The sequence below is a fragment of the Argentina silus genome (genome assembly GCF_951799395.1).
Source record: "Argentina silus genome assembly, chromosome: X".
NCBI lineage: Eukaryota > Metazoa > Chordata > Actinopteri > Argentiniformes > Argentinidae > Argentina > Argentina silus.
In genome coordinates this window covers 2,460,783-2,483,254 of record NC_139653.1, presented here as the reverse complement: position 1 = coordinate 2,483,254, position 22,472 = coordinate 2,460,783, and the positions used below count along the sequence as shown (strand labels likewise).

The 22,472-nt window shown below is 44.1% G+C and overlaps 1 protein-coding gene across 7 annotated transcripts in view; it reads right to left on the bottom strand.

Annotated features, from left to right (window-relative positions):
* Nucleotides 1-22,472, bottom strand: part of gbf1 (golgi brefeldin A resistant guanine nucleotide exchange factor 1) — a 71,357-nt gene that overhangs the window by 12,939 nt on the left and 35,946 nt on the right. For 3 of the 7 annotated variants that reach the window (XM_083695784.1, XM_083695786.1, XM_083695787.1), the window contains exons 5-31: nucleotides 20,849-20,967; nucleotides 20,074-20,182; nucleotides 19,544-19,604; nucleotides 17,501-17,555; nucleotides 15,242-15,389; nucleotides 13,483-13,685; nucleotides 13,156-13,318; nucleotides 12,653-12,885; nucleotides 12,361-12,459; nucleotides 12,018-12,212; nucleotides 11,673-11,865; nucleotides 10,904-11,044; nucleotides 10,668-10,756; nucleotides 9,713-9,915; nucleotides 8,562-8,685; nucleotides 7,754-7,879; nucleotides 6,337-6,419; nucleotides 5,621-5,857; nucleotides 5,197-5,290; nucleotides 4,299-4,475; nucleotides 3,812-3,876; nucleotides 3,585-3,708; nucleotides 3,072-3,143; nucleotides 2,844-2,938; nucleotides 2,467-2,620; nucleotides 1,253-1,478; nucleotides 790-947 (exon numbers count right to left, since the gene is read on the bottom strand). In XM_083695784.1, coding sequence (XP_083551910.1) covers nucleotides 790-947; nucleotides 1,253-1,478; nucleotides 2,467-2,620; nucleotides 2,844-2,938; nucleotides 3,072-3,143; nucleotides 3,585-3,708; nucleotides 3,812-3,876; nucleotides 4,299-4,475; nucleotides 5,197-5,290; nucleotides 5,621-5,857; nucleotides 6,337-6,419; nucleotides 7,754-7,879; nucleotides 8,562-8,685; nucleotides 9,713-9,915; nucleotides 10,668-10,756; nucleotides 10,904-11,044; nucleotides 11,673-11,865; nucleotides 12,018-12,212; nucleotides 12,361-12,459; nucleotides 12,653-12,885; nucleotides 13,156-13,318; nucleotides 13,483-13,685; nucleotides 15,242-15,389; nucleotides 17,501-17,555; nucleotides 19,544-19,604; nucleotides 20,074-20,182; nucleotides 20,849-20,967 — 3,746 coding nt within the window. The remainder of the gene's footprint in view (nucleotides 1-789; nucleotides 948-1,252; nucleotides 1,479-2,466; nucleotides 2,621-2,843; nucleotides 2,939-3,071; nucleotides 3,144-3,584; nucleotides 3,709-3,811; nucleotides 3,877-4,298; nucleotides 4,476-5,196; nucleotides 5,291-5,620; nucleotides 5,858-6,336; nucleotides 6,420-7,753; nucleotides 7,880-8,561; nucleotides 8,686-9,712; nucleotides 9,916-10,667; nucleotides 10,757-10,903; nucleotides 11,045-11,672; nucleotides 11,866-12,017; nucleotides 12,213-12,360; nucleotides 12,460-12,652; nucleotides 12,886-13,155; nucleotides 13,319-13,482; nucleotides 13,686-15,241; nucleotides 15,390-17,500; nucleotides 17,556-19,543; nucleotides 19,605-20,073; nucleotides 20,183-20,848; nucleotides 20,968-22,472) is intronic. The other 4 variants (XM_083695788.1, XM_083695790.1, XM_083695785.1 and 1 more) reach the window with 3 other exon arrangements.

Genomic DNA, 22,472 nt, shown 5'->3' with positions numbered 1-22,472 from the left:
CTAGTATTGATTCAAGCCTTTATGTTTTCCTTTGGAGTCTGATATTGGTGTCTGTCAACATGAAGACCACCGAGTTGTCATTGAAAGTCAAAGAAGCCATTATTGGGCTGACAAATGAGAAATAAATTATCATAAACATATCCAAAACTTTAGGCTTGCCAACAACAACAGTTTGGAACATAATAAAACACTTGTGAGCTCAGCAATCGCAAATGGCCTGGTAGACCAACTTTTGATAACAGAACAGTCTCTTTGTCTGTGAGGGTGAAGTCATAGGCAGGTGTCCAGCATGAATTAGAGAAGAGTTTTACTCCTTCATGTTATCTCGTGGGACCCAGAGAGTTTCTGGTCCGCGGGGGAAGATAAGACGGGTTGAAGAGGTAGCTGATTATTTGGTCAAGGTCTCACCTCTGCACGTAAGTTCATACCCTGCACTTAATGTAAACAGCTCACTGTTGATTTGAAATCCAAACTATTTTTACAGTGTTCTAATAGGATGGGATGATTTTGATTCCTCCCAGTAGAAAAGACCAATCTTTGCTGATCCAGAACTTTCTCCCAGGCACCTGTCTTCAGATTTTTGCCTGTTTTGTTTGCACCTGTCTTGTCAATAAAAACATCATCTTGTACTCTGAAGATCCACCATCTGGTCCATTATTGATCACTTTGAATCCTTCAACAGTTTGCTAAAAGTACCAATCAATAGGCAGCAACTGTCAGCTATTGGGTCTGTGTGTGTGTGTGTGTGTGTGTGTGTGTGTGTGTGTGTGTGTGCGTGCGCGTGCTCACCACCAGCCAGCCACTGCTGGCCACGTCCATGTCGGTGACAGAGCGGGGGATTCTGGCCTTGCCGTGCTCTGTGTAGACCTCAGAGTCTGAGGTGTAGCCCCTGTCTAGACTCACCTCACTGGGCTGGTGGGACGACAGCTCACTGTCTGACTGGGCTCCTGAGGAAACACATCAGCATAATACTAAAAACCCACTAATATAGAACTATATATAACTGTATGTAACCACCTAGCTACTGTAATTTCAGTCACTACTGTTGTATGTGCAATACAGTTGTATTTAGGGTAGGTTGCTAGGTAATGGGAGAAGCTTAAGAGAGAAGATTAACATAGCCACGAAGTCCGAAGCTGTCTCACACCTAAACTCAAACAGCAACATAATGTCACACTACAAACACTCACACTCCTGCTAAAAACAGTGTAGCATGATGCCGCTTTGTGTGAGGGGTGAGAGGAAGCCTGACCTGTGTCGTTGTCAGGACTGGCTGAGGTGAGCTGGAAGGACGCAGGGGGTTTAACCCCGGCCCCGATGCACTCCAGCAGGGAGAAGAGGGTGAACCAGTGGTCGGTGCAGTGGATGTTGGCGGCGTTGGTCTTGAGCAGCTCATGGAGGCCGTAGGCCACCTCCCGGCTGACCCGGGACAGGACGTGAGGCTTCATCATCAGCAGGAGACGCAGTGACAGGAGCACCTGTAGAGGTGGGGGTAGGTGGGGGTAGGTGGGGTGGTAAAGTAACTATGCGCTGCTTCTATTTCCCACCCAAAAATGTATCCACATGAAATGTCAATAAGAGTGACCTTCAGACAATTGACTGCTACTTAGGTCAAAATAGATTTTCTCTCATTGAGACTAGCCTTGTTTATTTAATAATCCTTAATCAATAATCACATGGAATCTCCTGTGAGCCAGGGTATGTAATAAGAAACCAGTTGCACAACTAGCAACAGGCCGTAACTAGGTCTCAATGGCCTTGGCATACATGTGGTATCAAAGGAAGATTAGTAAACAAGATTTCTGGTGACTGCATGTTGTGAGTTCAAGCGCGTTCAGAGATCTATATACTGGCACAGACCTCCATGCAACAATAGATGTTTGACCTGAGAGCCCCAGTTCATATAATACATTATGTGGCACACGAGAACCTTCTGAAACATTGTTGGTCACTTGGTGTCAAGGTACAATTTATTAAATTGCTTTTGAGTCTCAAATGTTGTAGATAAGACTGCAATTGCTACCCTCAGGGCATAATTTACTTTTTGGTCAAGCAGCCAAGGTGTCTGGTGCAAGAGAAAATTAACCAGCCACTCAGCCTTTTACCAGACATATTTATAAAAAATGTAAAAAATAAAAACTTTAAGGCAAAGATAATAAAAAACACATTGCATTGACTCTAAGAAATGTTAAATCAACGGTGACCATAATTGTGGATTACACCGGTTTCGTTTTTAAATTGAAGCATAGTATTCGCACACCTTTGTTGGCTACCCGCCCAAGTGGTTGGTAAGATTTACAGATTTACCTTCCAATGTCAAAATGTATCCGCATTTGGGGGGTGGTGAGTGTTCATTTTTTGCCCTGGCTACAATGTATCTGAATTTTCTAGGGGGAGAAAAAAACTCATGTTCACATAACTATGTTTGCCCACTGCGTGTGTGTGTATGTATGTGTGTGTGTGTACCTGGGAGCTGATGTCCTCTCGGCGTAGCAAACGGATGGCCAGTCTGAGGAGCCCCACCACAGCCCTCTCCACCAGGAAGCAGCTCTCAGTGGCATGAACACACAGGTGGCAGAAGTGGTCCCGAACCGTCTGCCACACGCATGACACGCGATCCCTAAACATACACACAAGTTAAAACAGACCTGTAGACACGCACACATGCACGCACGTTAAAAGCACACCTGTACACAAACACACACCACACAAACGTGTATGCACAAACACACCCAAATAAACAACTACAAAGAACACATAGATGGATGCAAGATAAAGGTCATAGGCTTTCACACTAGACTTGAATCAAACCAAACGTTAAGGCACTATCCCCCGTACGGTACCTGTTTTCCATAACAATGCGCAGTAACATCTCCAAGCAGAAAGCAGCGTCTTCCTCATCATAGGTCTCCTCATCAGGTGTGACGGAAATCAGAGCCTGTCCACAAGTTAATCTTTTTAGCAAACACTTTAAACGTACCAAATTAGAAGCTCATATATTCAGACACACAGCCACTTGTTCAGTGACAATTGTATCCTAGTTTTATTAGCATCATTATCATTATTATCACCTTCATGAGCTCCTGTAGAGACTCCAGCTGCAGGAATTTGCTCTCAGTGATTAGCTTCTCTGGGTCACATTGCTGGAGGGTAGAAGTGAAAGAGTATTATAAAACGTTGAGTACGACAGTATTTCCCACAAAGACATCTGGTTGTGACTAGTGGCGTTGCTTTGTTGATAATAATAGGCTTTAATCAGCTGGCGGCAACATTTAACTGAAAGCGAGGCTGAGCTGGGAAAGCCCCGAAGTTGAATATCAAAACAATAGCTGCTAGCCTGTTTGCAAGTTAGAGGTGCACATAAACCATATTGAGCTTGCTACTGTACTAGATAACTTAATTCATACTCCATTTAATATAATTCTCAGCTATTGTTCAGCCTCGTCAGGGTGGCCAGCCTAGTTTTCGTTCAGGGACATTTCTAAATGGTAGAGAGTGTGATTAAAGCCTATATGGAGGGTTACAATAAGAACATGTCAGGGGAAATTCTGTGATGTGGAATAACAGTGTTGCTACTCCAGTACCTTGATACAGAGCATTGCTGCCTGCTTGACCTCCTGGTTCTCTGTGGAGGGCCCTCGGAGGCCTGACTGCTCGGCTCCGCTCAGAGTCAGCCAGTTGACAAAACTCAGCACTGCAGACTCACCCCTGAAAGAGGGAGGGGGAGAGAGAGAGCAGTGTAGCATTTGAGCTGAACAGATGGTATACACTAGTGAGACTGAGACCAAGACCATTAGGAGGTGATTGTTACCGATTTGAGGGTGTCTCTTCTCTTTGAAGGGAAATCTTCCCATTTGGCTCCAGAAAGTCCTCCACCTGGACAAGAACACATATGAAAGATGGAAATAATGTATAGCTTTCTAACAGTAGATGGCAGTAGAGAATAATGTTACTTGAAGTACAAAGTGGCTGGTCTTGCGAGTGTATTTCAAGGACCACAATGAACAGAATGTTTGAATGCAAAACTGGCAGGAAGACATTGGGAAGACACTCATAACCATATATGGTCATACATTGTCCACGTCTGTCAAAAAAATAAATAAATAAAATGCAACTGAAAAAACTAACAATTGTTGACTGCAATTGTTGAGCACTTTCATCCATAGAGAAAGTCTTACTTGCGATGATTGTGATGTACAGTTGTATCACTTACTCTAAAATGTAGTACTTATTGTAAGTCGCTCTGGAAAAGAGCGTCTGCTAAATGACTATAATATAAATGTAAAATGTCTTCTCACCTCCACCATGGACTTGGGCAGGAGCTCTGCCCTGAAGAGCTGCAGCATTGAGTCCATGATGTTCTTCCAGCCCTCTCGGAGGATGTCGCCGTGACGGTGCGCCAAGTGGAACACCGTCTTCGCTGCCACCTGGGCCTTCCCGTTACTGCCGAACACCGTAGGCAGGTTCTCTACCGACTGTCAGGGCCATGTCACATACACAAAGTTAGGACCAGTTGGTCATCCTTATGATTTGTATTGTGGAGGTAAGGGATTTTGGATTTTAAATTTGAAAATTAACTGACCACAAACACAGCTAAGTTATACACTCACCCAACACTTCATTAGGAACACTATACTAATACTGGGTAGGGCCTCCCTTTGCTCTCAAAACAGCCTCAATTCTTTGTGCCATTGATTCAACAAGATGTTGGAAACATTCCTTTGAGATTCTAGTCCATGATGACATGGATGACCTGCAGATTTGTCAGGTGCACTTTCAAGCTATGAATCTCCCGTTCTATCACATCCCAAAGGTGTTCTATTGGATTCAGATCCAGTGACTGGGAAGGCCACTGAAGAACATTGAACTCTTTGTCATGTTCATGAAACCAGTTTAAGGCGACTTTTGCTTTGTGACATGATGCATTATCATGCTGGAAGTAGCCATTAGAGAAGATGGGTAAATTGTGGCCATGAAGGGATGCACATGGTCAGCAACAATACTCAAATAGGCTGTGGCATTCAAGCGATGATTGATTGGTATTAACGGGCCCAAAATGTGCCAAGAAAACATTCTCCACACCATTACACCACCTCCACCATGAGAAGGTGTACAAGGTGTTCCTAATAAAGTGCTCAGGGGGTGTATATTCCATATATTTGCAGTATTATATATTAGCGAGTGTTGAGAGCTGACCTCGCTGCTGAGTGTTGTAAACTTGCAGAGAGAGATGATTAGGTTGTCAAACACATTACTGAATCCATAGTGAGCTGATATCATGGCACATTTCCTGGAAAGGGGGACAAAAACAACAAACCATTATCATCCCACATCTGTCCTTGTCTTGAGGAGACTAGGTGATAGCCTATATATGCTACCGTTTCTGCGCTACTGTTTCTACTTGTTTGCTGCCCACTTTCTCTGTTTGCTGACCGGTCTCCCATGAGCCAAACTGAGCTGAACTGAGCCATGCCAAGCTGAGCTGGCCTGGCCTGGTTACACATACACTATAGTTGCTGAAACAGTGCTGGAAAGGATATTGTGAAAGGAAAATATTCAAATCAGCACAGTATGATTCAGGTCGGCCCTGTAGTGTGAAAAGCCTCTAAGTCTACTGCACCTGAAGCCAGCGATAGCCTTCTGGATGATGGTGTCGTCCAGGCTCTTGTCGAAGACGTAAGAAAGGGCTGCGATGGTGGGGCCCCAGGTCATGGTGAACAGGTCGTGGTCGTAGTTGCCAGCCGGCACGTGAAGGAACACCCCCTCGGAGGTGGCCCCCCGGTGCAGCAGCACACTCCACTGGTAGTTCTCCTTCACCAGGCCCGACTGCTCATCTGGCATCACTATCTCCTCATTCCTAACGGAGAGAGAGTAGGGTGGAACTGGGATCAGAGGGGTGAAAGGCTGAGGCAGCCTGACCTCACCAATGGATGTGGGGTCCGTTGGCGTGTATTAGAACAAGGTTCACCTATTGGCCTGAATGGATTAAACATTGTTTAAAAGCACTGTCAGAGGTTTCTGCATGCATGGTCACAGACAAAATGTAAACGGGATTTACAAATAGCACTTGATTTCATACAGACATATCTGTTGTGCACAAATAATGACATGAGAGCAGCATTCCTTTTTTTTAATGATTATAGGCTTTATGATATTGCTTTGGTTATGATAAGGTAATACAGTTGTACAGTACACATTATCATAACAACCATTAAAATAGTGAAAATGTTTCTTTGGCTTTTTAAGGTTAAATGATAAGATTTGATTAGATGATCTTCTTCTCATTGTGTTTAAACATATTTTCTGTATCAACACATAACCATGGCAACGTCTCACTTGATGGCATTGTAGATATCCTCCAGCATATCTTGGTCAAAGTCTTGGTTCCCATTCACACCCTTCAAATTCTTCTTGAATTGCTATATGAAAAGGGAACACAAAAGAAATACCACCATCAGTGACAATATAAAGCGTATTCTTTAAATCAAATTCAATTTAACATCAACGTGTCAATAGCTGCACCCCGGCAGCCTAGCCTAGCCCAGCCAAGCCGTTGGCAATCCGACGCTCCGCTAATTGACAATCCAACAATTAAGGGGCTGAGGTTTACCGCCTGTCATTTAATATGGTTAGGTGTGATGTCAGTCAAACAGGGATAGAAGCCAAGAGCCCCCTACAAACACATCCGGCCTGCGCTGACTGATGGCATCAAGGCCTTGCTTTGGAAGCATGTTTTTGGCTAAAGGCAGGTAAACCAGAGGGGAACTTGAGATGGGGACGAGACAGAGAGAAATAAACACAGAGAGAGAGGAGAGAGAGGGCTCAGGGGGCAGTGGGATCAGGCAGTGTTTGTCATACCAGAACCCGACCCCTCTCCCTGGTCCTTCCCCGCAGGGTCAGGCAGCAGACGATAGTAACAATAGCCACCACAGAGAGAAAGCAGCTGGACGCGCTGGCTGCCAAGCCATCATGGGACTGAGTGAGAGCAGAGCTACTCTACACACTGACCCATCCACTGCTCTACACACTGACCCAGGCACCGAGACGCAATGTTCCTTGATAGTGTGAGTGCATGTGTGTGTGTGTGTGTGTGTGCGTGTGCGTGTGTGTGTGTGTACGTGTGTGTGTGTGTGTGTGTGTGTGTGTGGCCCACCAGTGCTCTCTTTAGGGACTTGTGTTTAGTCTTCAGGCGCTGTCACTCAAACGAAGAGGGGGATAGAGACGCCGCCGCCCCCTCCCCCACTGCCGCCTGTTCACATGACTAAGCAAGATGACCTCATCCCTCAAACCACCACTGGGCACAGCTGTTGGGGCGTTTTTTTTTTCAGACCATCAGAGGGTCCGACGGTCAAAGAGCCAGCTTCAAATTGTATTTAACCTTTATTTTAGAGTCCCATTGAGACCAAGGTCTCTTTTACAAGGGAGCCCTGCATGCACACAGTTTAAAACCATACATAATACAAATACAAAATTACATTATAAAACACAATCAAGAAAAACAAACACATTTAAAATGTAAGGTCTCAAACAGAAATCTTCAAACAATCGACACTAGCTGTGTCTCGTGAGAAAGTTCTCATAAGACGTTTACTTACTTTTTTAGGCACAATATGCAATATCATAATAGTGAATCACAGAACTAGCATTGAGAGTTGGTGGATTTTATCAAGCACTTTTAGCTAAAAGTAGTTTTGATTTTAAGTGGGGAGTTTATAGGAGACAGGTGTGTCCTTGTGTGTGTGCGTGTGCTCACCTCCAGGGTCATGGGGATATTCTGCTTGCGCACATTGTTATTGTGCTGGTCTGTGTTCAGCATGATGACAGCGTAGGCCAGGGCGAAGCCCGCATCATTGGTGATGAAGGGAGAACCATTCACTTTCTACATACACAGGAGAACAAAGACATTCAAATCAACATCAACACTCCATCCATGCACACAGTACAAGCAATGAAGGCGGTAGGATTCGACATACAAAGTCATTCATAAAACTAATTCATGGCAAAACTTCTAGAAATCTTAATTCGTTTCTGTTGACTTTACAGTCATGCTGTATGACCGCTGAACAGACTGGAATAACAGATTAGTGTGCCGTAAGTAATACACATGAAGTAATTCAAGGCGATTGCATACAGCGACTAAGAAAAGGACATTACGAGTAATACTTTCCAGGTCGTTCAGACGAACCCTTCTGTTATTTAAGGAGCTGAATCGTTACCCCCCCCCCCCTCACCCCCACCCCCCAGAGTTTGTCCCCCTGCCCTCGGTCAACGGGTCGGCGACTCTTAAGTCACACTTCCCGTTACAGCATTTTCCTCTCTCCCTAATTGCCTGGTTGACTAATGTCCCTGTCCTTGATGCATATCTGGGTCGTCGTTCCATTGACTGTAATTACCTGATGATAGGGACAGTTGGTGTCAGGGATTGCCTTGCCGTGCCGTAATGGAAGAAGTGTGTTTGTATGCGTGTACCCGTTGTGTGTGTGTCCTGTGTGTGTATGTTTGAGAGAGTGAGAGCGAGAGCGGTGGAGGGGTGGGGGGTGTAGGGTAGACAGCTGACTTACATGCCAGGTGTCGGTGAAGGTTTCCAAAAGTCTATGGATGACTGGAGCCTCTCCAGGCAATCGGAAGGCCTCCAGATACAAGCGCAGAGCCTCATCAATACGCAGGCCTTGGAAGGTGAACGTGCTGGAAGACATGGGAAAGAAAACAAACATATTTCACTGCAAATTCAGTACATTACACGCTTACATACTGTAGTATATATTCATTCATATATATTCATAATTTTCCTGTGGAGTCTTAACACAACTGTATGTACAGTATAGTACATGTGTATACTGCCAAACCTCCCAGGATTCACTACATCCCACGGAGTTCCCTGTTGGATTTCATTGTCACCATGTAGCCAAACTTCATTGCAGTATATCACTGGACTAAGCAAAAGTTTGGTTAAATTCTTCTTTTTCAAGTCTCACAATACCCACCACTTGTTGAACAGTACATCACACAAAAGATGTGTGCAATGGGATATTAATGTACTTGAATGTGCCTGGCACATATTAATCAATAATAATAATTAAAGCTGCAAGCAGCGATCTAAGCCTCATGTCAAGATCACAGGATCAAACGGCTATCTGAGAATGGTCAAGGGAGAGAGCCTTGGAGATGGTTTATAGCGAGAGGGTAGATGGTCTCTGATTTATCAGCTTTTATGTGATTGGTGTAAATGCTCTTTTGCATCTGTAGATTAAAGGATTACTTCATAAGGGTTTTAACCCATTGACTTGCACTAGCATAGTAAATGCTACAGAGGTTACTGCTGTTTTGTTAAAACACAAAACACTGTTGTAAAAAGTGACTGAATGAATTGAAAGGAGATTTCACTAGTGGTAAATGAGATATGATTGTTAAAATCATTAACTAACCCTTCAACTTATTGATTAGTATATTGCAGAAACATTGTCCAACTCTGTTCAGAAAAGGAACAAGTTAATCTCCAGACCCAAAAGAGTCCCATAGTTGAGTCTCAAGTCTCTAGTATGAAGCATTTCACAGGAAATTGAGCAATGGCATCTTAACAATAATAATAAAAACCTTAACAACAGCTTAGAACCCTAATGATAATAATTATAATCAATAACAAAATAAACAATAATAATCAAGGATAACAGATATCCTTCTCAGTAGTCTGATGGAACGGTTGGTCTCCTACTTGACAAAGCTGTCCAGGAGCTCCATGTGTTTGCGGTCGCTGATAAACTCTCCGATCATCTTTTTGTCGAGGCGGGGGTTCTCACGGAGCCACTGGGCCACCTCGCTGTTGTCCATGGGACTGCTGAGGAGGCCCTCATCCTGGAGGAACTGGATGCCTTTCTTAGGTTTCTGGTTGAACTGCTCTGTGCCTGTGATCAGCAGCTGGGACCAAACAGAACATCACTGTTTACTTCATACAACCATACAGAATATACAATATAATAAATAACTGTATTTTTCCCCAGTGAGGGAAGTTCTTTTGTGGTGTGGGAGGCTACAAACAAGTGTCAGCACCTGTCGCAATTACAGCACAGAGAAAATTATATTTAAAAAATAAATACAACAAGACAGACTTAGGGGCTGTGTCCACCGGAAGCCAGCTCCTTTTCCCAGTTGTTTTCAATGGGAAGGACACGGCTCCTCTACAAAAGTGACGCGTCTCGCTGTTTTTAGCGGAGCGCTGCAGGCGTTCCCATATTGAATTATGTTCAACTTTTGGAATGGAGCACCACGCATCAATGTCACTTTGAGCCAAGAAACTAATCAAATTGATGGAGGGGCGGGACTAACACAAATTTCACAACAAAATGGCGGCTAATTCAGTGGAAAATGAGAATGTCTTCCACTACAGTTTCTGAAATAAATATACACTCTTTTTGAATGAAACAAACCTTGCCAGCTAAGGCAAAAGCACATTTGGTGGACACAGCCCCTTAACTATCTTGTTTAGTTGTTTAGTTTACCATACTTGTTTAGTTATCATAACACTTTAAGGAATATACAGCATACATTTTATTTATTTCATTTTAGTCAGCCAATCATTTTCCAAGTTTGGAAAATGTGCCGAAAAGATACTGACACCAAAAACAGGCACACAGCTTGGTCTTTCAAACAGTTATGCAAGCAAAGCATACCTTCTTTTTATTTTTGATTTCCATCAGCTCTTGAGAATCGGGGGAACAAGACGAGAAACGTTGAGGCTTTTTCTGTGTTTTCTTCTCTGCTGAAAATATATATATATTAGATTTTGTATTAAATTTGAATTCATAGCTCAACTTTTCAGAGCTCAATGTCCTACTTACGGACTACGCGAGTATAACATGAGAAAAACTTGAGAAGAACAGAGCATATTGGTTGAAAGTAGACCTACCTGGGTCTGTCTCCTCCTGGTCCTGTCTGCCGAGACTCATCTTCTCTGCCATCAGGTGGCCACTGGTGGGTGGGCAGACGGGGGCACTCTCAGCCTCTGGTACATTCTGCTCATTGGCACTGTTCACCAGCCTGATAGCTTCTTTAGATGCATGAGGAGAACGTTCATGACTACCCCATTATTCTCAAGAACGCATATCAACATGAATGATGAAGGTAAGTTTATTGCGATGTCGGTTTCATAACTTCCTGCAACTCCTGCCCTTTATGATATATTAATGACCAAAAACTAAGTTTTAAGTCTGAAGTTCTAGCTTGTCAAAAGCGGCAAAACACAGGAAATTCAAAATGAGCACCACCACCCATAACTTCACCTATGCACTAACAAGGTTTTCTTTGATACCTACTATAGTGTTGTGACATACTGTGTTGTATGTCACAAAGCATCAGCGGATCGTTTGAGGCTGTCAGGCTCGAAGTTTTACCTGACAGGGCCTGAAAGTCGCATCCTAATCGGTCGTGTAGAAATTGCTGTAGGTCTGACTAAGATTTTTTTTTTTAAGGTACCTGGTAAAGGCAAACAGTTGAACTAATTGTTTCAATATTGTGTGGTTAAATGGCTGAGAAATTCAAGGCGATCTGGTATTTTCAATGGAAGCACGGTTCAGGCCATAACTAACGCCGATCGCACAACAAAACAATGTAATTCAAACTGAAATATATCAAATGAAACAAAAGAAGTTGAAGGGAAAAGCCTAGCTAATGCGTACCTATGGTCGTGTCTGCACTGTCGTTGACTGAGCCCTCCCCGTCAGCCAGCACCGTTTCTGATTGGTCCTGTTGAGTGTTGCTGTTGAGCACCTTGGCCTGGCAGTGGGCCTCAGTGCTGTCAATCACAGTAAGTAGGGCCTCTAGTGAGAGGAGGTGGGTTGTGTAGAGCTGCCCAGACACAGGAAATGCATTCTGCCAAAAAACAACACAATTATTCAAAAACAACTCAACTGGTGGTGATCGTCAAACACTTGCTTAGTCAAATCAGATGTGACAATACAGTACTGGGCTGAATCACGGGATCAGGATTCAAGAAAGCGATTTTTGAAGAAGGCGTGATTCACCTTAGAGAGCATCTTGGTGAGGTCCTCAAACAGGTTGGAACAGTAGAAGTCCGAGTCATAGTTGATGTAGAGCTCGGTGACAAAGCTGGGGATTCTCCAGAGCTGCACAACAGCCTCCAGGGCCATCTCCTTCATCTCATAGGGCATCTTCATGTTCTCTGAAGTGATAATGTCCATCAGCTTCTTCAGATACATCTGGAGACAAGAGGTAAAAGGTAATCATGAATAGTTGGGTATTTTGCTAGCAGAGAGGCCATCTCTGCTCCCTTTGTTGCAAATCGACAGAAACACTACATGAGTTTGGTGAACGTTCTTGAGATCTGGACCCTCAAGTTCGACTTACCTCGAGCTGAAACTTCAGATGTCCTCGCATGCCTTCGAAGAGCAGGAAGCACGCTCGTATGGACGCAGCGTATAGGTTAATCCGGTCCACACTTAGCATCTGCAACAGAAGAAAGAACAAAAAGATGTATCATAATATGAATCAAAATCAATGTGGAGTCATCCTAACATACTGGGCACAGACCTAGTCCTTTCGTGAGACTAATCCTCAGTAGACTATTAGTGTGGACTATCTGAGTCATAGCTACTATTTGATGTGCTGAGGTGGAGGTATGAGGTGTTCTCTGGTGTACCTGAAAGAGGTGTCTGATGAGCTCGTCTTTGACCAGCCCCAGCAGCGACTGGTAGGGGGCGATGTGGGCCGCCTCCAGGGCCACAGTCAGCAGCTGCAGGCCCATGTGCATCATGGCGTCCGTGTTGTGGCGGTCATGTGGGTTGGTGAGGGAGATAAGGAAGCGGAAGAGCTCCCGCAGGCAGGGCAGGCCATAGGGGATGAGAGCTGCACCTGGGGGAGGATGGAGAAAACCTGAGAGTTGGGAACAGATTTCAACTTAACGTTCTGTGACATGGAGTGGGACATCAGGGCGTCTGAGACTACATGAGATGAGACATCAGGAGTCTGAGAGTTCAAAAGATGAGACATAAGGTGAGACATTGGGAATGGCATGAGAGACCAGAGGAGGCATGAGGTGAGATAAGACGTGAAAAATGATGAGGAGATAAGGTGAGACATGGGGTGAGATATATGAGACATATAAGATCAAAGACAGATGTCAAAGTGGCCTCTCGTGCTCACCATCTCTCTGTGTGGACTGTGTGAAGCGCACTCCTCTGGGGTTGACGTAGGCCATATCGTGGACGGAGGCTGTGTCAGACTGCTCCGTCACAGAGTCCTCCAGCACCTCAGGGATGGACTCCACCGAGGCTGACTGGGCATGCTCCACCTGCCTCCCCTCGGACTGCCACAATAAATACAATAGGTGAAAGGACAGAGCACACAGACAAAAACTTACACACAGGCACCCACTTTCATCTCAATATTTCATACATAAAATAAGCCTAAAGGCGGAGAAAAATGAGTCCACTCAAATTTGTCTGAAGTTACAGGAGACCAACAACCAACCTGTTCTGTGTCCAGTCTTTGAGGGTCTGTGGAGGGGGTGGTGGCTACTGAGCTGCTTTGTTCCTGGTCTGTCAGGTCCTCTCTGGAGGTGGCCTTGGAGCAGGCGTCCAGGCCGCTGTCTGTGGTGCTGCTGCTGGGGCTGGAGATGGAGGAAGCTACGCTGTCTGAGACGGGGAGGTCTTGCTCGATGAACGGGACACCACCTGACAAGAGATACGCAGATGTTGAGGGTTACTACTTACTCACTTGTAATCCTCTTCATCCCCTTTGGGTCATAAGTTACCTTCTATATATTAGCTTATTTATAACTGATTATATGGAGGATCAATTCATAGGTGTATTCACCTCTCAAAATCTATTAACTTTGCGTACTTAACCCTCTAGCCCCCAACAGAATTCTAGAACATACCTGCAGTTCACTGGGGTTTTGCCTTCAATGATTCTATTTCTCTAATGTCTGAAATAATGATGAATAACTCAAATCTAAGGATAAATGTCAATTACAAGTTCATGTATTTTTAAAGATGAGAGGCTAAACATTATTTTCATATCAGAATCCCCTTCACAATTTGTCATAAATCCTAACCACTATCAGATGGTATGGCCACCAATGGGACAGAAACATAACTCATTATTACTAAAAGAAAACAAGAAATAAACATGGCAATCGAGTCACAATTGATACCAGTTAATATAATACTAATTTGGCGAAAAGTATCATCTACAGATGAAAACATTAGCTAGCTAGCCAGCTACAGTATGGCTCTCACCTAAATTTTACACTCCACACTAGATTATTGGCTCTAAAATGACAAATTACTAGACAGAAATCGATCACCAAAGGTAGAGTAATGTTGTCATGGTTTTGTTTGTTAACTTACAGTTTTGTTTTTAGTCACTTTTTGCATGGTTATTTCTGCAGCCAGATAGCTAGCACTAGATAGCTAGCGCCGGTAGATAGTTGCCTTTGAGTAGTGACAAATTTTAGCTATTTTGCTATTTCTGAGGCATACAACACCAATTTAAATTGCAAGGTTGACTTTTCCTCTTGCTTATGTTACTCACTTTTGTTTTGAACACTTTGAGATGTCGCAAAAACTGGAAGATAGGCACAATAACCCAGGCGACGGACGAAATAAACACTTAGAAGAATCTGAGCAAATTTGCAGTATCGTCATTCCATGAAAAAACTCATTTTTCCTAGGACAACCTGTTTTTTCCACTCAAATGTTAAAAGAGAGTCATATTTGAAGTGACTTTACTGTAGTATTGTATGCTTAAATTACTTTGTTGGATGAGTGAAAGATATGGCCGTCCACGGGTGCTATGGGGTCTAGAGGGTTAAACTTGATATACTGTACCAAAGACAAAAGGGAGCATCACAGGGTCAGAAGTTATCAAATTTATCTTTCTCTACATGTTGAGTTAGTTGTGATTGAGTTGAAATCACCATTTCCAGTAGTGGTTCGAATTTTGGCTTCACTTGCTCAAATAAGCATCACCAAAATATAAAAAATCAGTTTTCTGTCGTTTTCCAATACTTTTTATGTAAAAACTTGAGCCGTCTACTCTCCCTTAAACACTTTGTTATCAATGGATGTGATTTAAAATGTGTCTCTGTTATCAGCGAGACCTGCATAACTCAAACCTAGCACTAGTAATTCAAATGATAAAAACTCACACTATTGTTTAACATAGTTGATCAGTAGTGTGTCAGTAGTACTGTGGGGTATATAGCTACTGTATGTGTCAGTCTCACCAGAGAGGTTGTTGTTGCTGAGAGTGCTAGACTGGCTCTGATCCAGCTGGCCTGAGGAGCTGCGCACCATGTGACGAGGGGGGCGGGGCGAGCGCTTTTGCTTCTTCCACTTAGACGACTCGCTCATCCCACCTGCACGCATCTTTAGCTGGAACCAGGAGAGCACACTCATTATACACCACTGACATGAATACAACTCTCTGTATGGTACACACAAACACACAAACATCCAGCCACAGACACCAGCTCTGCTTTGGGCTAGGAGTGCCATAGTGTCATAATTATATAGTGCACTGTGCAGATGGTATCGACATAGAATTACGGCCAGTAGAAGAGTACATTTAGATGAATCAAACATTTGAGTGTGTGCATATCTTTCACAACAGATGTCTACAATACACAGACTCAGACTAAACACGAATGCAGCCACATGCTCCACAGAAGAGAATGCAGAAATTGCCCAAAAGGCAATATACAGGTGTGCAATACACTATACAGTAGGTATGGGTCCAATATCAGAGTACGAAGAAATACATTGCCCACCCACCCACCCAAAAAAGAAACAATTTAAGCAATCACGAAAGGTAAATCATACAAAGTAAAAAAAAATATAATTTAAAAAAAGGTGTCAATAATTCAACATACTCTTTATGGGCAATACAAATTTAGAAATCTCCCCAAATGCAAAGGCATCTAGAAATTATAAGAATCCACTTCAGTATCTTCTACAGAGGGCCATTACAGTTACAGAATCATCAGTGGGATTAGTGGGTTCAGCATAAGAGGAGGGATAGATAGGGGGGGTGGGTGGATGGTAAGGGGGAATGGTCATTCTCCAACTGACCAGTCATCAGTCATCTTCCTTACCTGCACTCGCTTGTTTTTCCACAAGATATTGTAAGCCTCAGGAGAGAAGGGGGGGCAGGTGCCCGTGATTAGTGAATGAGCGACATGTTGGCAGAGCTACACAGACAAGACAGTCACTCTGGGATGCAATGGAAGGATGGAGAGGGGGGGGGGGGGGGGTTCATCCAAACAGAGCACCATGCAGCATAACCCCCAGGGATGGGCTTGTTTGGGGTACAGGGGGGAGGGAGTTACATAGACAAGGGGGTCCATGGAGACGTTCCAGAATGAGCAGGCCAGGCCAGAGCAGGCAGAACAAGGAAAGGGGGGGCAGGCAATGGGACAGAATGGCAAAACAAGGTTTGGAGATTGGAACAGCTTCAAGCTGACATCTCTGAGACCCTCATGAAAGTCCAATAAATACTGTGGTTCATTGTATGCTTATGGGTCTATGGGCCTTGGGGGTATGGCGCAATGAGTGAGGCCATAAGCAGGCAGAGACATTTGATGTCGCATTTCTTTAACCTGTTATTTCTCTGTTTTTGTCCAATTCTAGCCAGAAGAGGCACGTACACCAATGGGCATGAATACACAAACAAAAACACTGACATGACTTATTTTGTCATACAGCCTGAAACCATTAACCTATTTATTTTTCTTTAAATTGAGTTGAATCTTGTTGAGTTAGTGGGATATAAAAAATGTTCTGACCACCAAATGATTCAATATGTCTAATAAGGGTTTTAGTAATGAACATAAAATATGTTTTGGGGGAATATGGAAGTCCTGAAAACCACAAAATGACTGCTGACAGATCCATAGTTTGGCCCTAAAACTACCCCTCATGCAGTCACTCCAGAAAGCCATGCTTCAACTGTCTATTTCAATGCAATAGCTGAGGGCCAATCAACAATGGCGTCTTTTATCAAGTACCCTCTCTAAGCCATTCTGATTGGTGTTTCTAGGCTGCTCTGCACAAATAAGATCCTGTGTGTCCAGGATGCAGGATGGGATCTGTGGGGAGGAGAAACAGGCAAATGTGCAGTTTGAACCGCAAAACCAAAACTCAATGAAAAGAAACACGAAAAACGGCTAACATTGCATCAAATGAGACACAGGGGTGAGATTAGGGGGAAGCATACCACCTCTATGGTGGATGGCAAGAGGGAGGGGTGCATGTATATATTGTTATCCCATAAAGTTATCAACCATTGAGAAGCAAGGACACAACATAATGGCATATTTTCTCCAAATTGGATATTGTTGCAGAGACTTCAGGCCACCCCTGCAGAGCACAATGATTCTTCACAGCACAAGAACGGATGAGAAGGAGGGAGGGAGGAGGGAGGGGGAGAGGGCAAGCAGATGGGTCACAGCTAGTAGGCACTCATTTTACATCTCATTCCAGTTTACCTTCTTCATGTTCGTGCCCACAAAACTTTTCCCCTCCTCCTTAAACTGTGGCAGTCTGGAAGAAAAAAGGAAAAATAGATTGCGGAATTACTTGCTAGTCATGCTTTTAGTTAAATTCCTAATTCCTCCCTCCACTAAGCCCCATGTGTCTTTCAGACCTCTAACAGCGATATGATGATTCATTAATAATAATAATAATTAATAACATTAATCAGCCACAATGTGGCAACATGAAACAATGCCATTTCCACTAATTTGTAGGGAAGGTATTTTAAGGCGAGCGTCTCAATTCAACCTCGACACTGAATTCGCGGCAGTGAAGATGGCATCAAGACTGTCGATGTAACACCAAGGAGAGAATCTAATCATGTTGTTTTGACTAACATAGGTCGTACTGAATGTCACTACTAGGCATATTGGAGAAATCTAGTCTTGCTTTGTTATATCAACATCCAGACAAACTTCAAGCATGTGATTATCCAAACACAGCCAAAGAGTCGGAAAATTGCTTGCCATCTTCAATCAAATTGTATGAAAACTCCCAAAGGCTTGCAGACAGTAAAAGAGAAACAGCTGGAGCAAAGAAAAAAAAACTGCATACAAAAACCCCTAAACATTGAGAGAGAACTATGCTTATGGAGCGCTACGCTGACAGAAGCAATATGTCACTGCAGACTGTCTTACATCTTCATTCTCAACCCCAAATGAACTGACCCTCAGTGGGAGAGGAGATGAGCAGTGTGGGACAATACTCTCTAGTCATCATACATGGAGCCCTGTTGGCTGTGGACCCTTGGGCTTTGTGGGCAAATGAGGTGTCACACACACACACACACACACACACACACACACACACAGGCCCTGACATTAACTCCACGTTAATAGAGTGTTGTCTTGCAAGCTCGATTATTGGATGATCTGTGGGTCCAACAGATTAACATCCCTAATACTTTCAGCAGGCAATCTAAGCCTCCTCCTGAGTACTCCATGAGAGCTGCTGCTCATTACTCCCAACCTGGGGGCTGCCCAAGGCCCCCTCACATCTCCATTATGAACAATGCCGTGGACAAGAGGAGGCTAGGCAGTATACAATGTGTGTGTGTGTGTGTGTGTGTGTGTGTGTGTGTGTATATCAGAGAGAGAATGTACAACAAGCATGCTGTAAAAATGCTAAATCTCTACACAACAGTCTGGTAACAGGAATGTTAACAGGCTGCTACACAGTGGCATCAATGTAAACAGAACACTTTGATGAATGCCTTGGTAAAGAATCAACATATCATACAATACCACTAAAGATGATAACGCCACACTTTTGGACAAATCCTGCATCAAATAGCCCCATCTGAGAACCACGCGCCTCAGAGACAGAGAAAATTACACCGTGACTTTATTTTGAGCTCTGTTTGTTCTGATGGTGGGTTGGTTCTACATTTAGAGAATGAGACAACTCTATTCCGGCTGATTTCTGATTTCATTTCTGGCTGGGATTACCGGGTCCATGCTAATTTCTCCTCTGTGTGTGTTTATGGCTGGCGCTCCGCTCCTCTGTCTTCATCTATATGCAGATCATACAGTCTGGCGCTCTGTAGGGCTCATCCCCTCGTCTGTGCCTCTATGTGATTGGAAGTCTAATGCACAAGTGGGCTGTTGGAAAGGGTGGGGGAAGGGCTGGGGGCAGGAACATGCCCCCTTGTGCTAAATGCCAGCAGAGAATCATGTTATTGCAGTGGCCTGACGATGACCTCCATGATAGTAGGAGATGAATTTCAAATGGTGGTTAATATCACATTGAAGACGCAAAGTGTTGCTGAAGACGTGAATGATCGTTGGTGTTTTTACATGGTTGTTTTAATAAAAAAGATGATTAAGAATCAACTTGCATAATTAAACAGGTGTGAAATTTACACAGTGCAGACTGGAGTGCGCTTCTCCTCTCCCAGTGCAGTCTAATCCAATTTCCCTAATAGAAAGTGGTCCCTCTGTGAATTATGAGATCATTTCCTCAAGGTTTCACCCTCACTCTCTTTCCCTCCACTTTACCTGGAAAACAGCAGCTGCACCATGTCCACCAGTGTGTGTTCGGCTGATTTCCTCAGGAGCTCTGCAGAGAGGGCAAAATAAACAGGGCCGGTGCCATTAGAGCCAGAGGACAGAGCCAGCCTGAGACCTCCTGTTCGCTGTTGTTTACTGGATTAGGTGGAATCTTATTGAAGCGCAGCTGAGGGACGGGGGGGCCCAGGGGGATGGGGGTTAGTGATGTGCTTGGCGGGGGTGAGAGTTTGAGCTCACCTCAACCATAGTTTTGTGTGATGAGGAATACCTGAGAATATGGATACTAACCTTGGGAACCCGTGTTCATATTGACGAACTTGTGAGGTTGTTTCTCAAAAAGCTTCCCAAAATGAATACAGTATAGTTTACATGTTTTTCTAGCATAGCATGTGGACTAGAGGTACAGTTCAATTCCCATGTGAGCACACAGCTGGGGGAGTTAGGTAAGGAGAGGGAGGGAGGGGGAGGGAGGGAGGGAGGGAGGATGGGAGACAGAGGGAGAGTGTAAGAGAGCTCACCACTGAGGCGCATCTCAAAGCAGATGCGGAAGCAAGACTGCATGATCTCACACACAGACTCGTTGGTCAGGTGGGCTCCCACAGGCGTGAGCAGCAGGGTCCTCAAGACCTGTCACAAGCAGCACACACACACAGTGGATTAATGTGTGTGTGAGAGAGAGAGAGAGAGAGAGAGAGAGAGAGAGAGAGCGAGAGCGACACTCAGGGTTGACATCTCATTTCACAGGGATTAATCGTCCAAAACAAGTACATTTACATTCATGGCATTTAGCAGACGCCTTTATCCAAAGCGACTTACAACAAATACATTTGTCTAAGTGAGTGAATCATCTATCCATCAGTCATCATAAGAAAAAGTAATCTATGCTAGGACCAGGGGTTATTGGCAGTCACAATGCTTGAAGAAAGGAAGGTTGGGTTTTTTTCAGGAGAGAAAGTTGAACAGGGGGGTAGTGGGGATGAAGAGGTCTTTAGGAGGGACAGTTAAGATGTAGCCTGAAGAGAAGGGTCTTCAATCTATGGCGGAAGATAGGTAGTGAATAGTCGTATTCTATTCACAATGCATCAAACGTTTCCATTTTCAGAATTAATTCTGACGTATATTGTGTCTTATTAAGTAAACTGTATTTCGTGTGTTCCAGAAATAATGTGTTATAATGTCAAACTTGTTATCTTACATTTTTTTATTTCCACATAGTACCTTGAAGTACAATCTAAACTTTGGCCTTTTGTTTGAAATAAACAAGTGTTGATTTTGAGAATAACGCTTGGTTACCTGTAGGATTTTCATGAGCACCACCTCATCGCTGGCAGGGTCTGTACCTACGAACCTGGCGTGTGTGACCGCGTCAGCCATGTTCTCGATGGCCTCAGCCGCCGACTCATGATTAGCATCTGCAACACACACAAGAGGCTTGTTAAGTTGCATGTTATACCATTCAAACATGACCTTTGTCCTAAGAAACAAGATGGGGCACACATTTTCTTTTCATACGTTTATTTGTTTATTCATACATCTCAGAAGCTGCGATCTGATGCGTACCATATATAGATAAACAGCTCATTTTCATCTGCAGTCCCTGGCATTGTAGAAGGAGAGGTGTGTTGGCTAGTACTAGTTAGCGAGCGGTATCATCTGGAGGAGGCCAGTTCAAAGCAGGCAGGTAAAGGGAGGAGATTATGCTGAGGAATGCCAACCGATATTGCTTCCCTTTCCCACAGATGCTTATTGTGCAACAGGCTTATTGTACTCCTATTAGAACTGTGATTGGCTCAGAGATAAGAAAGCAAAGCACTCGTATTCCTTGTTAATCAAGAAGATCAACACACATAAAAGGCAATAATTACATTTTATAATTGAGTGCATACTTTGATGTGTAATGTTACTGTGTCATTAGGCAAAAGGGGAATAAAAAGGAACATGCAGTACTCTCTCAAAGTGCATCAATAAATTGCAAAATGGAGGCACAGCAGACAGCTGCTGTCAGACTGATGATGGAGAGGTGACACACGTTTGGGACGGAGCTGCCAATCTAACATGGTCCATCCAGAAGGTCCTTCCAAGCCTGAGATCTAATCACCAGATGTGGCCTTTAGTTGGGAAGGCTGGGCAAATGGGCTGTCTAGGCAACCGGAGGACTGTGTTTTGAAACCCGAGTGTTGGCCAGATAGCAGACCCGGAGACAGCCTGTTTTCCTTTCCCATCGGCTCTCAAGGAGCATTTCATTAACTAATAAGCACACAGGGCACCGGAGAGGGAGGGGGGGTGGATGGAGGGATTCAAAGACAGAGGGGTGGGTGGGAGAAGGAGACGAGGGAAAAGGCTTTCCAGGTAGAGTTCTGACTGACGGCACAGTGAATTCCAGCTATGACACAATAGGAGGGTCTCTGTGGGGGAAGGGGAGCTGTTTAGACTGGTGCCACCCTCCCCATTGAGCATCAATAATCAGTGTCATCAGCTGAAATTAAATGGAGAAATAAGTTTTGAGTTGGATGATAAACAAAAATCTGTGTCAATCTCAGAGCGTCGGTTAATGATAGTTAAGAGAACCCGAGTGAACGGCGCACGTCATTGTGATTTAGGGGATCGCCTAGAAATGTCTGAACGCAGTTAGAGGAGTGAAACTGAGTAATGCCAACGTCCCTCCAGAGGCAAGGGTGACAACAGCCGTGGAAGTTGTGCTGAAAACATCTCATCCACACTCAGAAACCGGAGACACGGGTGGGTATCTGGCACAATGTCTCAAGTGATATAAAACACTAATCCCTCTCTTGGCAAGCGCCTACAAAGGCAAGGCCTAAAGGAGGGAGGACTATAGTTAAAATAACACCAGAGAGACACACTGCTGTGTGTGTGTGTGTGTGTGTGTGTGTGTGTGTTGGGGGGGTTAGCTGTCTTG